At 34.8% G+C, this 16,753-nt stretch overlaps 1 protein-coding gene across 3 annotated transcripts in view; it reads left to right on the forward strand.

Annotated features, from left to right (window-relative positions):
- Nucleotides 1-750: 750 nt before the first annotated feature.
- Nucleotides 751-16,753, forward strand: part of LOC140865895 (DNA-directed RNA polymerase III subunit 2) — a 35,195-nt gene continuing 19,192 nt past the window's right edge. Inside the window, exons 1-14 of one of the 3 annotated variants that reach the window (XM_073270725.1) lie at nt 751-946; nt 2,188-2,225; nt 2,324-2,382; nt 5,049-5,424; nt 5,543-5,624; nt 6,602-6,723; nt 6,847-6,939; nt 7,955-8,027; nt 13,598-13,688; nt 13,805-13,857; nt 14,934-14,998; nt 15,751-15,856; nt 15,953-16,063; nt 16,478-16,537. In XM_073270725.1, the coding sequence (XP_073126826.1) occupies nt 5,375-5,424; nt 5,543-5,624; nt 6,602-6,723; nt 6,847-6,939; nt 7,955-8,027; nt 13,598-13,688; nt 13,805-13,857; nt 14,934-14,998; nt 15,751-15,856; nt 15,953-16,063; nt 16,478-16,537 (906 nt within the window). In that variant the 5' untranslated portion in view covers nt 751-946; nt 2,188-2,225; nt 2,324-2,382; nt 5,049-5,374. Of the gene's footprint in view, nt 947-2,187; nt 2,226-2,323; nt 2,383-5,048; nt 5,425-5,542; nt 5,625-6,601; nt 6,724-6,846; nt 6,940-7,954; nt 8,028-12,840; nt 13,367-13,597; nt 13,689-13,804; nt 13,858-14,933; nt 14,999-15,750; nt 15,857-15,952; nt 16,064-16,477; nt 16,538-16,753 lie in introns of those variants that run through there. The other 2 variants (XM_073270727.1, XM_073270726.1) reach the window with 2 other exon arrangements.

Raw genomic sequence — 16,753 nt, forward strand, 5'->3', positions numbered from 1 at the left:
TGTAGTTGAACTGTAATCGAAATTGATAGTCATTTAAATATTGTTTGATATATTGTTGTTTAATGTCTTTTAAATTAGTATTACATGATTTTTGACATATTGTTGTGTCATACATCACAATTTTAAAATAGCATGCTCAGGCCTCAGGTGCACTTCATTTTGCTAATGTGCTCGCATCTACTTGCATCTTGAGCCTAGTTTTTGGGGCTGTAACGACTAGAATTTTGCTCACGCTAAACCGTATGCATAATTAAAAAATTTAATATTTTAAATATAATAAAATAATAGTTAATTAAATTGAGTTAAATAACTTTTTTTGTCATGTTTATGTGTTTTAAATTTATTTAGGATTTTTAATTCGAGTATTTTAAGAGTTATGAATTTTTGAGAAAAATATTATTTTTGAGCGCGTAGACTGGACAGTGATCGATCGCGATAAAATTTTATTTTAATTTTTGGCCTAAGAATTTTAAAAGCCTAAAATAATTATTTTTAAGATTTATTTTATATAAAAATTCAAGTTTTATATATAAATATATTTTAAAGTTCTTTTTTAACAAATCGTTATATTTTAAAGGTTTATAGGACACTTTAAAATTGGGACTTTTATTAAATCCGAAAATCTACTTTTTGTTTGCTCCAAAAATCTTGATAGTGGTCTAAACGTATCTAATTTTATTCTTCAAGTACCCTAAACCTCAAAGGCCTAAAGCCTAAAGCCCATTATCTAACAAGTCCAACTTTGCAATCCCTAACATAATAAACTCACCTTCTCCCTCCCCATTTTTTTTCGGCGTTTCAAGAAAGAAGAGCTGGGGAACTCCTTAGCCGTTCCATTCACTGCACACACATCACGAAATCTCAAGTAAAACTTTAAGATTTTTACGGAATCGGATTCGCGTCGCCGCAAGCTTCGTTTCCCTACCTTTTGTTCTTCGGTTTAGAGGCACGTTCGATTTCTTCTCTCTCACTGTTTAGATTTTTATATTGTTTGTTTTGTTGAGAAAAATCGGTGCTAGCATTTGTGTGTGATGTTGAACTCATGATTTTAAATGTTTTGCATCGTGTTTCTTGTTTCCCCTGTTATAAGGCTTCGGAAGATGCAGAATTGAGGTTAATTTTTTTTAATTTTGTTGAAATTCTAAAATTTTGAATTTTTTGTTGTTTTGTTGAATGAATTTTGGAAGAATAAGACGACGGAGTTTCGTTTCATTTTACACTTAGAGCCGAATGCAATTCTCCTTTGAATGTGGCAATTTATTATATCTTTTCATAACAGTTTTGAAACAGTAACATTGCATTAAATCTTGTAAGAAATAATGATGAAACATGTATTTAATTTATTGAGAGACTCTGTCTTGGTAGATTACAGTTCATATTCGGTGGTTGGAGGGTAAAATTGAAAAGATTGATTCTTGGTCTGGAAAGGGTATCCTAAAAGTAGGGTGATTTTGTGGTATGGAATTTCATACTTTATATATAACTCGAGATTTGTGTATTTTGTTATTATAGTAGCATCATTTATATTCATTTTTATGATTAATTTAAGCATTTTAATTAGAAGAATTTATATAGTTTATGGCTAGAGATAGATAAAAAGATATATCTCTAATGATCTTAAAACTCAAATATTTTAAACACCAAAACGATCTCTGACATGGATGGCTATGTTGAACAAATGTGAGTATTTGTAGCTTACAGAAACTCAATAATATCCTATCATGGAAACCGTGGTTACAAGTTGACATTATGAATCTTTGTTGTTTACACGTAATGATGAAGTAAACTATGCAGAAATTAAGAAAATAAAATGGCAAATGTCTGCTCTAAATTTTGTGTTATTCTTTTTTTGTGCATTTTGAAATTGATATTCTGATCTGATTTGGGTTTAATTTAGTCATTTGATTCTTGAAATCTCCACGTAAAAATGATTTCATTTCATTTACTCGATGATCACTTTATTTAAACAATCATTAAAAAATCTGGATTTCATTTTTTCACTAATGTGTAGTCCAGTTCCCACTTTGCTCTTCTTGCTAACTTATTATTATTATTATTATTATGCTTAAATTAATTGTATTGAAACCCAAGATCATGTACAAATAGAATCAAAATCTGATTTATTTCTAGAAGCCTAGAACACGGATATTATTATTGTAACATATATATCAAACTCATTTCCTGCAGGTTTCTGAAAATATTTGGACGTGTCAAGGAAAATTCAGGTTTTCCCTCTTCTGTAATTGCACCTTTATTTTAGCCTAAGATCATGATGGAATTCATCTGTTTCATATTTTATTGGTTTCTTTAAAAAAAATTTCAGAATTCAAGCTACGATCCATCTGAACTAGGCTCTCTCGCGTGGATTTTACGAAAAATTAGGTAAAATATCTCTCTTTTGCATCCAATTTTTTGTGAGTGGTTGATTTAGTTCGACTCATTTTGATTTTGGAATATTGATGGGATGAGATTGAATTCTCGGGTACTTTCACTGTGTTAGTGAAGTAGTAGTAGTACAAGGCACAAAATGCATTGGTGTTCGTTCAGTTTCATTGAATTTGGATTTGTTGTTTAATTAATACTCTGTTTAAACCAAATTTTGATTAGAAATCATTTGAGGTTATGGAGATTTTTTGCTTAGTATGACACATATACTTGTGTCTGATTTCTAGATTTGTACTGATGACTGTTATTGAGAAATAAGGAGTCTGTTAAAACTTTCTACCTTGTCGTGTATCGGGTTTCCAATTTATGGAAACTTTTAATTCATATTGTGCCACACATGTGTTGTTTTTTTGTTGCTCTTAACTGCCTAACTGGTATGTAAGCTTTCTATAAAGGATGAACTGCAAAGATGTTCCACTTACATGCGCAAATGTGTAGAGAGATTGATATTTTATTTATTTGTTTTTCTTGTCGACTGGTAATTTTTACAATTAATTTATATATATGAAAAAATCATAGACTAAAGCAGTGGTGACATATTCAGGAGTCCAATAGTTCTTTGTTTTAGCTAACCTGAATATATATATATATATATATATATATATATATATATATATATATGTATTCAACTCTAAATAAGAACGGTTACATTAGCTGTGGAGTGGTCACCATTTTGGACTCGTTTTATATATCCATCCTCTTTGACTGACTTGTGATTCTATATTGACAGTTTATTTGGTAATTTAAATTTGTATTCCAGACTTTGAATTGAAATTGGATTTGATCTGGTAGACTTTTTCTTCGCGATTTTGGTCTCCTGTGTTAAAATTTAATTTTTGTTGTGTATCTGTCGATTTTTTGCTTTAACTTCTTGTTTGACAGCACCATTTTTCTTCTGTCCTGCCTTCTAGTTGCAATCAAAAAAATCTGGTACATGCTAAGTGAAAATAAAATTACGAAGTCTCTTAAAGTCACTGGGAACCGAGACATCTTTCTCTGCTTAAGTCATATCATACACTTGTTCTTTATAGGCCAAACTGTTCTAAATCCTGACTGAGTATGATCACATTGCTGCTTCCGGTTATGTAGCATACTGATTTTACACTATTTTAGAATGATTCTATTTTCTTTGAAGTGCCACTAGCTAGTTTACAAGCAATTTGGATGTAAAATGAAGTTTATATGATTTTTCAAAGTTAAACTTCACATAAAACTTGTACTTAATTGTATTCTCTTCGATTTTGTTGTTGGGCCGGAGCTGGGTGGCCGAGGAGTTAAGGTGGAGTTGGGCGAGGAAAGGCAGGGAGAGGAAGTGGGCTGCGTGTGTGGGTTGTGAGTAGTTGGTCCGGGTCCGGGTCGGGTCAAAATAATTAGGGTCATAGGTTTGGTCGGGTTCGGATCATTTATTTCATTTGGGCCAACAATTTAATTAGGAGTCTAACTAGTGGAGATATGTATCGTTGGGCTTTAGCTAGATTTATGTTGGACTTGATTCATTTATTTAATTTGGACTTAGGAATATAATTAAGTGGACTTATTAAATTAATTAAGTTTAGTTGGGTCCAACATATTTGATCTGGGTTTAACTGGTTAGGCCCACTTTGGGCTTAGAAAATTTATGTAAGGCTTAAGATTAATTATTTAATTTGAGGCTTTTGAAGGAAATAAATATTTGGGCCTAAAGTGTAAGTGGACTTAATTAAGTAGTTGGGCTTAAGGTAATATTAGGGTCTAAGTTAAATTATAATTGGATCAGACTTAGTCTCAGGGCTTAAGTTAAGGGGCAGCATCTCGAACCAGCCGTGACAAACTAAATAGTTCGTAAATATATATTTAATAGACGTATAGGTAATATTTGAAATAAATATTATTTTCATATAAAAAAATTAAATATATATTTACGGGCAAAAGTTTTAAGTAAAAATAATATTTTTAATTCATGATTCATGCATATATTTTTATGTTAAGTTAATGGCATGTGAAGAAAAATATTTTTGGGATAATTGATGTGATTTGTGACAAATAAGGGACTGGAGGTCGGGATACCGGGCCTGATGACCTTTCCACTCATGATTATGAGCCTTCGGCACCCCAGAGGTTTGATTACGAGGCATAGTTGGCGTAGGGAAACCCCACAGGTTCGGTGACCCTCGCCGCCACGTACATTGGTTTATAGATTGATCAATTGAATTAGGTTACACTTCACTGATATGACCCACAGTAAAGATTTTTTATGATTGTAACATGCCATGATTATGCTACGTATTTATGTTATGATTATGTTTACGACGTGGTTTATGCATAAGATTTTTTTTACGATTATGCATGCATTAAAATCCTCAGGTTATTTTTATATACGATATATGCTTGTATGTGATTTTATTTAGTAGTATTCATTATTAAATATAGATCATGCTGGGCCTCTAGGCTCACTAGATTTAAATAATGTGCAGGTGAGTTTGATACAGTTACTGTTGAATAATGTAGCCTGCAACTAGCTGGAAAGTAGAAACCTTCTTTCGTTCAGTCTTCGAATTCCGTTGTTTATAACATATATCATGTGTTGAACCCTTAACTTTTGTCTCATTTTGTTTTCATCTCAGGGAAGTGTGAAACATCAAACATGTGTCCAAAAGCATTAAACGAAAATCCCAACTCGTGTATATATTACTAATTTGTAGTCTGTATCCATCTTTTCTCTTTTTTCAAAAAATAGAAAACCCGAACCAACCCGAGACTAATCGGGTACTGACCCGAACTACCCGAAACCCGTACTAGACCCGTTCCCACCCTTACCGTGCATATAACTAAGTCTCTTCTCCCCGCTGTTGAACCGCCGCCACCTCTCCGCCGCGGCTCTCTTTCTCCTACTGCTTCCCCGGTTTCCTCTAATTCCAACTTTTTTGGGCCTTGAAAATTTGAATTTCAAATGGTAGTGAAAGGAGGCAACCCTGTTTTGCTCAATGATTTGCCACAAGGGTAAACTCAATAATTTCGTACAAGCTTATTTACAAAAAAATAATCTTGGTTTTTATTTTTTTTGGGGCTATAAAATGATATCCTTTTCTTATGGCTTGAATATGTTATTTGAATATAGTTTGGAATTCGACAAGCAGGCCCTTGCCGCACCAGTGAAGTCGGCTGTTGACAAGTATCAGTTACTTCCAGAATTCTTGAAAGTATACATCTTCACCTCCTTTTTTTCCCCTATTTTGATATCCAGCAGAATTTGAAAGTTAAATCTTTTTCTCTTATTGAAATTCACTTGATTAGTTATTTCTAAGTTACTTTAGCTATGCAAGTATATATATTATTAAAAAATGAAGAATAAACTTGGGGTGTGACATATTTTTGGTTGCCGGTGTACTTTATATCATTGATTATTAAAACCCAACAAGGTTGATCTAGTTTGAAGGACTTAACGTGGCTAGTCTTTGTGCCTGGAGACATGCCTAGAGTCAGTCCTCTTCAAAATGGTGCATGCTTTGTGCGTAAAACAAACATCTTGGTGCTACCCAGACCACGATACGTTTACATGCATCTAAAATGAAGTAATTGTGTAGTTGAAGTGTAATCGAAGTTGATAGTCATTTATTTATGTGAATACTGTTTGATATATTGTTGTTTAATGTCTTTTAAATTAGTATTACATGCTTTTTGGCATATTGTTGTGTCATACATCACAATTTTTAAATAGCATGCTCAGGCCTCAGGTGCACTTCATTTTGCTAATGTGCTCGCATCTACTCGCATCTACTTGCATCTTGAGCCTAGTTTTTGGGCACTTGCACCTCTCACGTTTAAGCCGGTAGTAGTTATTTTCTTCTCTATGATTGATTGATTTATTGCTGTTTTATGACTTGTAAATTACATATTATACTATATGAAATAATTATCTTTATGCATCTAGCTTTAAAAATATTATTACTTCATTCAAATAACATAGAACAACTTGCAACTTGAGCCTTAGGGGTCACATATGTTTTGTGATTATGCATTATACAATTCAAAAGTTTTGGAATTTAGACTACAAGACATGTTATTTAATTTTGTTTGGATTTATATTTTATTTTATCATCTTGTGCTTCGAGAAAATAGATGTCGTCATTGCAATGTTTACGCTGGTTGTAATATCTTTGATTATTAAAAAATGTAGGTGAGAGGTCTTGTGAAACAACATTTGGACTCCTTTAACTTCTTTGTGAGGACGCAGATAAAAAAGATTGTTCAAGCTAATGATCTAATTACCTCTACGATAGACCCAAGTATCTATCTAAGGTGAAATCTTGTGATTATCATTGTGCAATATGATTTCATTTATCTTCAAGATGTCTCTTTTAGACGCTGGTGAAAGCAGTTCAGCTACTTTAACATTACTCTATTTTATTCCATTTGTTGTAGATACAAAAATGTTTGGATTGGTGAACCATCAGTAATAATAGACGGTGTCACTGAAAAACTTACTCCCCACCAATGCAGACTCTCCGACATCACGTACGTGTTGATTGTTATTTTACTTTATTATCTTGTATGCATTAGGACCTGTCACAGGTAATCAAAGGGGTACATCTTCTGAATGCTTTCGAGAGTTGTTGCATGAACATTAAATTTTGCAGATGAACTAGATTCCTCGAGCCTAAAAAATCATGTTATTTGTTTTCTCGGAAAATATTATAACAGAAGTAATGCTGGGAAAGAAGTGATTGAGGAAACAAAAATGTGAATGATCTTTTAAGCAGTTTTTATCATGGTTGTTTTCACGATTTTTGGTTATTCCATGCCTTTTGCATGATCTTATGAGAATAAAAGAGAGTTCAGAATGAAATATTTTTTTTACTGTTCAAAGTTATGTAGATTACCGAAGCGATAGGTTTAGTATTTATTTATTTTAAATTGCTGAACATTTGTATCTTATTTTTACTTCTGTGGAAGTAGATACAACTATTTTAAGGAGTTTCTAAAAGTGCATGGAAATGAAGGCTAACATTAAGATATATAAGAATGAAAAACTTTAAAGTTTAATCTCTGAGCCAACATAATATATGAAAATTTTCCATTGGGAGGTAGAGATATCCATGCACCGACCACTCATCTGGCTCAAATATTAAATCCCATATTAACTAAAGTTGCATTTAAATTGATAGATTTGATTTGAAGGTATGTCTTTGATTTGGGGAAGGATTTGATGAATGAATTTCAAATGATACTCATCTACGGCAAGTTTTGAATCCCGGTTGAGTTTTAAATCAATCACAGATAAATAAATTTCATCATTTCAAATCCATCAATTCAGACACAATTTTATACCTTTTTAACTTTGTTTTGCAGCACTTCTCACTCCTTAGTGAAACTTGAATGTACCAAGTTGTTCATCCTCTTGATATCCTTAGTGAAATTTGAATGTACCAAGTTGTTCGTACTCTTGATATTTTTCTTTTCTTGTAGAAATGAGAAAAACTTCACATTTCAAGATCTTAACTTTTCTGTTTATGTATGCCTTTAATTCCAGCTATGCTGCTCCAATCTGCGTGAACATAGAATATATCACCGGAAGCCATGGCTCAAAGACGACCCAAATGAAGGTGATTTCCAGTGAGAAATTGTTTATTAATGGGATGTTGATGGATATTGACAATTGTGACGCATAAACACGATCAAGGATAAATTACTTGTAGAGTTGTAGTTTTGGGAAGAAGAATAATATTTTATTTCATGGAAAAATAGAATTTAGATTACATGTACATATATATTTTTTTGATAGGAAATGATTATATTATTATATAAATAAAGAGAGTGAAATTTACAACTTGCGAACCATTGGTCCGCAAAAAGATTCTAGAAGTGAACCACAAATAAGCCAACCCAAGACTAAACTCCAATCCCTATACAAATCTGAAACTGCAAATGATTGAAAATCTGTAATCTTATGAATCCAAGTAGGTTCTCTTAACTTTATCTTGTCCCATAACTCTCCCAAAGATTCTTCTTCGTCTTCAGAAATCCTCCTGTTTCTTTCTAGCTAGCCACACTGACCAACAAACACAATGCACTATTACTTCCCAGAATACTTTTAACACTTTTACCCAACAAGCCTCCAAAGTCTGCAGCAAATAGATCATTTGTAGATTTCGGTATCACCCATGATAAACCCATTTCTTTCAGAAATTGGTTGGGAAACTTATTTATTTATTTATTTATTTATCACATACACGACCAAATTAGTCACATGTTTCCTAATAATCTAAAACTCTATCTATCTAAAATTTAAAACGCAAATATTAAACATCCTATCTCAATAGTATCTTATGAGATTTGCCAATATTTGACACCCCCCTCAAGTTGGTGCATAGATGTTAATCATGCCCAACTTGCTATCGAGAAGCTCAAAGTTCATTGACTTCGGCAATCCTTTGGTGAGAACGTAAGTTATTTGTTGTGTTGTTGGAACAAAAAGGCATACAAATAGCTCCACTGTCAAGCTTCCCTTTTATAAAATGCCTGTCAATTTCCACATGCTTTGTTGATCAAGTTGGACGGGATTTTGAGCAACACTAATGGCAATCTTATTATCACAATAAGGTTTCATTGGCATGCCTATTGGTATCTTCAGCTCATCTACTATTTGCTTCAAATACATCTCACAAACACTGTGGGCCATAGCACGATACTCTGCTTCAGCACTGCTTCTTGCAACCATATTTTGTTTCTTACTTCTTCATGTTACCCAAGTTGCCCTAAAGATATGTACAATAGCCCGATGTAGATGTCCTATCAATGATTGAACATGCTCAATATGCACGAGTGTAAGCATCAATATTCTTATGTCTAGTTTACTTGAATAACAACCCCATCCCGAATGTTCTTTCCAAATACCTACATTCAGATGTCTCTCATGGGGTGTATGCATGAACTGACTCACAAAACTTACAACAAATGCGATATCTGGTCGTGTATGTGATAAATAAATAAATAAGTTTCCCAACCAATTTCTGAAATTGAGAGATGTCCGCTGGGTCGCCTTCTTTATCATCTCCAAGTTTCTGATTGGGGTCAATGGTGGTGTCTGATTGCCTGCATCCATTCTTCCCGGTCTCTTCCAGCAGATCAACAACATGCTTCAATTGAACGATTCCCCTCCCTGACCGAGCCACCTCCATTCCTAAAAGTCTCTTAGAGGTTCAGATCTTTGATCGCGAATTCCAATGCTAGCGATTTCTTTAGTCTGTTTTTTTCAAGTAGATCATCTCCGGTGAGGATTCATCTACATGAACTAATCAACACCACCTTTCCATCGTGTGAATTTTTTTGTAAACATAGTATGATCAGCTTGCCTTTGTGTGCACCCTTGATTTTTGGCAAACTGAGAAAATCTCCCAAACCAAGTGATAGAACTCCAAGAGTTATATCTCAAAATCATACAGTATAATGAAGAGAACAGAAAAATCTTAACAATTACGAATGTTAACAATGATATTGAACCCATGATATTGAACCCAGTAATCTTGCAGAATAAGAAAGGAATATAACAGAAAAATGAAACTCCTACTACTCCACTCAAGAGGGAGTATCCCACTTGCCTTAGCAATGCTAGACTTCACGTAACAACCAACATTCGGCCTCACTACATCTCTCCACTCCCCTTTTATCCCCCTGCACATGCATAACAAACTACCAGTCTCTTCCCACATGTTCCTTGGGCCTTCTGTGATATACTTTCTGAACTTTTGGTATTATCTTGTTGGGCCTGCATTGTTGGCCCTCCCTCATCAGTGCTTGGGTCTATAAGTGTTTGTCCCGTAACACCAAGCCCTCGGTGATTGCTTTACTCTACACAAGGACTTCTTCAATCTAAATACTTTTGAACAAGTCTCCCCTCGAATCCAGGAGGTGTATCCGCCTATACTTCGTCTTCTAAATATCCATCAAGGAAGATATTTTTCGCATCAAATTGTTGTAAGCGCCAATCCAAGTTAGCTGCAAGTGACAAGAGACTATCACAATATTCAACTTTGCTACAGGAGCAAAGGTTTTTGGGTAGTCAATGTCGTATGTCCGGGTGAATCCTTTGACTACCAATCTCGCTTTATAACTTTCAAGTGACCCTTCTGACTTGTATTTTGTTGTAAACGCCCATTTGCAGCCACAATTGTCTTTCCTCTAGGTAGATCAACCATCTCCCACGTCCGTTTATTTAAAGAGCTCTCATCTCCTCGAGAATGGTCTCTCACCACTCTGGAACCTTTAGAGCATCCTGCACACTATTAGGAATCTCCAAACAACAGAGTTTTGAGGTAAAAACACGAAAATTGGAGTTTTTTTTATATGATATATAGTTGGACAAGTGGTGTTTGGTACTGTTATGAACCTGGGAAGCGGATCTAGTTATAGGGCGATGGAGTGGTAGATCGTTTAGATCAGTGATTGGTTTGTGAGTTTTTCTGCCTTGTTTCCCTATTTTGAATGAATATAGGGGCGCGTTCCTTGAGAGAACCCCTCGATCTCATGCAAGAGTTGATTATTTGGAATTCAAGTTGATCCACGTTATTAATCGATCAGCAATTTAAATACAAAAGAAGAGCCACTTATTTAGGTAAGGCGTGGCTTACTGCATAATTAAATTCTGAAATTATTCCATCTAATGCTTAACAAGGAAAGTGGATAAAATCATATTAGTAAAATCTTGCAGGATCCTCTACTGTCTATTTTTGAATTTCCCATTACTGAATCGTTGGTAAGTTATGTCGTTGGGCTTTGCTGCTTGACCCTTTTGCTTGATGGGCTGGATGGCAGTGTTTGAGTCCATGACAGTTACATGACCTTACAACCTTTCAAAGAGCAATGTCATGTTTAAGCCAGAAAATCCACTAGATTCAGATATAAAGAGAACAAATTGTGCAGATTCGATGTGAGTATTACCTGGAGAGCCTGTGGAGTTATGATTATGCAGAGGATCAACAGGTTTCCCTTTTTGAATTATACCCGTCATGAATGGACAATGTCAAATGGTATCACCCCCTGTGTTTTTTACCTCGCTATTTGATTCATCGACATCACAATTTTCATGTGATGGCATTAAGGGCACACTTGTCCTGTCAACTGGTGCCTCATTTTCTATCTTAGGTGTAACTATGGTTGAAGGAGACAACAACATTTTGGGAGGTTCAAATAACCCCAAGTCTAAGATGTCCGAAACTTCTTGTCTCTTCCCCCATCATTATGAGATCGAGAAAAGGATTGTTTTCCAACCAACATATACAATGGACTACCTATCTAGATCACGACCCAGATCTTCTGCGAATAAATCTCTAGTTGATCTCGGGGATACCCAAACGAGGCCCAACTCCGCCAAAGCTTTGGACCTAAGAATTGGAAACAAATGCTTTAAATACTGAAAGTCAGGATGACCTAATCTGTAATGCCATATCATTGTCCTTTGAATTAAAAACAGAATTGAAACAACCATTGGGTCCTTTCGAATTTGTCTATTCGAAATGGGTCCATCTCCAAAAAAGTAGAGTCCAGCATGTTCCCTAGAATTGCCAATCATCTTCCCGGAACTCAAATCTTGAAACTCACAAAATGAAGAAAAGAAGTTAAATACATTTACGTTCAAGGGTAATTTTGCTAGCAAACAATAAGTTGCATGAAAGCTTTGGAACATGATGCACATTGTGAAGAGTTAGGCTGGGAGAAAGTTTAACAGATCCAACTGCACCTATATCAGGAAGAGAACCATCTGCTATTTTGACTTTTTATTACGTGCACAAGGGTTTACAGAGGATGGTGCGACACTAAGTAGGGATGAATTGCAGTTACCTGTCTGATTTAGAGAACAAGATGGGTTTTCAGACATTCTTGGAGACTGAACAAGTTTGTATAGATGCTCTAACTGCTCCTTCGTGAATGGAGCTGGTTCTGATTTGATTTGATTCTCTTCAAAATTGGCAGTGGCAGATTAAATGCCCGTCGTCCTCCAGTGTTCTTTTTTTTTTTTCCCAATCTGGTGGTTTACCATGAAGTTTGTAACAATTTTCAAGTTTTTGTGCCATGCTTTACCAGTGTTCACATCCTGAGTTTTTTATTTTGTCCCCATCAGATTCAAATTTCTTTGACACCGGAGCAGAACCCTCTGGTTCTGGATTCTAGCACCACCGTTTGCCAAGATTCTTCACGATGGACTTCAGAAAATACCTCGCCCAATGAAGGCAGAGAGAGTTTCGGCCAAGAATTATTCCTCGGTCTTCGTCTAGACTTTGATTCAAGCCAGCAAGAAACATATAGACATGATCACTCTCCTCCTTTTTATAACGTGCACAATCCTTTGGGTCATCCCAATTATCAGCATAACATCGATCTAATTCATGCCACAAAGCAACCATTTTATTGTAATAACCTGTAACTTCAGTCACTTCGTTTTAACTGCCAAAGTCTCGTCTTCATGACAAAGATCTGTGATGAGTTTTCGAAATCAGAATAACAGTCTCGGACAGCGTCCCAATCCTCCTTGGCCATGGGTATGAACAAGTAAGGCTTTCCAATTTCTGGGTCCATTGAGTTAATAAGCCAAGCGATGATAAGAGAATTTTCAGATCGGTATCTGCAGGAGGTTTTGTCTCCCTTGTCATGTGCCCTAATTTTCCTCCTTCATTGAGTGCAAGCTTCATGGGTTGTGCCCGCTCGAGGTAATGCTTCCCGTTGAGTTTGTGAACAATAATCTGTAGGCTGGGAATCTGAGGAAAGTGCTCGCTAGAAGAGATGGATGGGCCGACACAATGGAATGGGTATTTTCAGAAGATTCGTCGGAGGAGCTCTCTGATCAACTATGGATGATTATGAATGCTTCCTGTCATCGTTGTTTTTACCATGGAAAGGAGCATTGATTGAACCCGTTCGATACCATGTAGATTTGGGAAGAAGGAAAGTATTTTATTTCTTGGAGAAACAGAATGCAAATCACACATGCATATAAAGCAGATTAGGCACATTTTTCCTAATAATCTAAAACCCTATCTGTCTAAAATTTATTTAAAATATTTTTTTTTGATCAGACAATTTATTTAAAATATTAAATATCCTATCTCAGTGATATCTTATCAGATTCGCCAATTTTTGACATTACTCGTATATTAATTCCTTTGAGTTATTTTGGCAGAGAGATGTCATTATAGGCAGAATGCCTATCATGTTAAGAAGTTATTGTTGCATTTTGCATGAGAAGGATGAAGAAGAACTAGCGAAATATGGTAAATCTGCTAAAACGATTTTAAATTGTGGCACATTGTTATAAGAAGTCAGAGTCATTTGCATGCTAAATTTTGCTGTCTTGATAATTGTTTGCTCTGTGATCCATCATCTTTAGGTGAATGCCCACTTGATCCTGGTGGATATTTTATCATCAAAGGAACGGAGAAGGTGATGCTCTTACCGTTGGTTATCAACTTTTTTTTTTCCATAGTTTGTTCTTCATTCGTCTTCACTTGGATGTTGCTGACATGTTCATAGTGTGAGCATTATTATACCAATGTTTAAAAAGCCGTAAGCGGGCGGTGTCTAGGCGGTATTTTCTATTTAGCCTAAATATCTAATTATTCTTGTTTATTTTAATATTCCTCTTTATCGAATTCACATGTTCAGGAGTTGTTTTTTTAGTCTAAATATCTAATTATTTTTGTTCATCTTATTATTTCTCAAATAATTATTCTCTATCGAATTCAATCTCAAAAGACTTAGACATATTCTTTGTCTTCATCCGATACAAATTGATGGGCAAATATGTCAAATAATCTTTTTTTAAAAAATTAAAATTTATAAACAAATAATAAATATTATATATTAATCTAGGCGGCCGTCTAGGCGAATTTTGAGCAGCCTAAGTGGAGATTAGACGGCTAGACAACCAATTAATGTAACAACACCCAAAACCTTCAACTGTCTAAAAATCGGGGTGATGACAACCACCTAGTGTCTAGGCGACACTTTTTAGAACAGTGTATTATACTTTACGAGTACATTTCTGAATTTTCTTGGACGTATGCTGTGTGATCTTGATATCTCAGCATCTTTGGTCTTGTGATGAGATAAAATCACTGTTATTGGATCAGGGATGGATTTGCTCGCTTTCTTTGTGTGAGAGCCTTTTGCGTTACTCTTAATGGCATTGTGTAATATATGCAATTTCTTTTACACACTCTAGTAAGGCAAGAAATGGTGTTACTCTTATGAAAAAAAGGACAAGAAATGGTGTTACTCCATTTGTTGTACGATTTTTCCTTATAAACTTTCAGGGTATCAATGTCTTAAGCTGTCAGTGTTGAGTTAATTATCAATGAATACCTGTCCTTGTCACATGTTCTGACCCAACTTACAAGCATTTTTGCCGTTCACATTAAACATAATCTTGACTAGTGCATCTCTTTTGACCTACGGAATGATGTTTTGCCTATTGGAATTTGTTAGCTTGGTGCTGATTTTATATAATCTTGGTTTAGGTGATTTTGATACAAGAACAACTTTCGAAGAACAGAATAATCATCGATACCGATAAAAAGGGATGGTCAGTGGATTTTACTTTATTTTTTCTGAAGTACAATTTTTTTTTTCCTTCTTTAAGTTTCTGCATAGTGCCAATTACTGCATTTTAAGGTTACCAGCTAGAACGTAGTTAGTGTTTCTTTAATAGGTCCTGTAATAGCTGGGTAAATAAGTTGTATTCTTTCTTACATACACAGAATCTCCGTTTAAGTTGGTGTGCGAGAATGTAGCTCAGTGTTATCATTGTCACACAATGCTTTTTCGCAGTTGATGAGAACTTTTAACATATTATGTAATTTTTGAAGATATAGTGGACTTGGGTGAAACGTGTTGGGACAAGATCAAGCCACGAGCTTCTACGTGGATTAAGAATCATAAGGAGTTTGCTACATTTTCGGTTTTAGACTTGGTCAGAGATTGGTAGCTTAATATATTGTTGATATTGTCTTGACTTAAACGGGCTCCGTATGCGGATATCTTATCCGCTTTTTGTATATGTAATACTAAATTTTATATTTATAATATATTCTCGTTTCCTACAAAAAAAAAAAAGAACTTTTAACATATTATGTAGAAAGCTTTCTTGGATCTTTTTTGAAGGAATTGTCTGTAGATGCTGAAGATCCACTATGTGAAATGTTGCATAAAGGAATAAACCTTCTTCCTTATCATAGCACTTAAAGATCATTTAACCTTAGAAATTCCCATTTTGTCTTTTATGATGGCATTATTTCCTTGAATTGAATTCCTAACAGATTGTTTCTTTTCTCGCAGTGTGCAAGCTTCTGTTACCAGCAGCACGGAGACAACAAAGAGCAAAACAGTTATAAAAATGGAGAAAGAGAAGATATATTTGTACCTGAATCAGTTTGCAAGCAAGGTTGATATGTCTTTTCAAGTCCTTTCTTTCTCCTCTTTTTTTGTAGTTCTGTTTCTTGTCATTATGTTCATTCTGTGGTTGCCTTATCTTTCATAGGTTCCTATTATGGTAGTAATGAAGGCTATGGGTATGGAGAGTGATCAAGAGGTTGTTCAAATGGTTGGAAGAGACCCTCGTTATAGTGAACTGCTACTGCCTTCAATTGAGGTACACAATTTGGCTTAGCGTGAACTGCTACTCCCTTCAATTGAGGTAGACAATCTAATCTAAGGTCAATATCTAGGAACAAATTATCATTTCTCTTCAAAGAATTGTCCAGCAATATTTTGGGTTTGATGGCCTTTCTAAAACTATGAAGTTTTCTGCTGGAGCCATTTGACTGGGTATCCTTGTCTGTTGGATACAAAAGAAGTTGAACGGAATCTTCAAGCATCTGATGAGTTGTATATTTATCATGGGTCCTGAAATACTAATGATAGCAACTTGGTTTATCAATTTAAATATCTCGAAAGTTTATACTCGAATGATGTCTTTTATACTTTCCCGTAGTTACTAATGAATTTTGTTTCTAATAAAAAATGTGGCTTCTGAATTTTACTTTGTATTATATTTTCGATTCAGGATTGTGCAAAGGAAGCTGTATATACCCAACATCAGGCACTGGAGTTCCTTGAACATAAGGTTTTGTTCATCAGAACTTGGACGATAGTGTTTCTCTCAGTTTGTTAGGTTGCACCAGTATAAACTGTTAACCATAAATTCATCATACTCCACATATCTGGCTAAGACTTTGTTCTCCAGCTCCAGAATGCAGCAGAATTCCACATTCATATAAAAATATTGACTGGTAGTTAGGCATTTTTACATTAGTTTCTTCCTGGTAAAAATTAATAACTA

The sequence above is a fragment of the Henckelia pumila genome, chromosome 4 (assembly GCF_033568475.1).
Source record: "Henckelia pumila isolate YLH828 chromosome 4, ASM3356847v2, whole genome shotgun sequence".
Lineage (NCBI taxonomy): Eukaryota > Viridiplantae > Streptophyta > Magnoliopsida > Lamiales > Gesneriaceae > Henckelia > Henckelia pumila.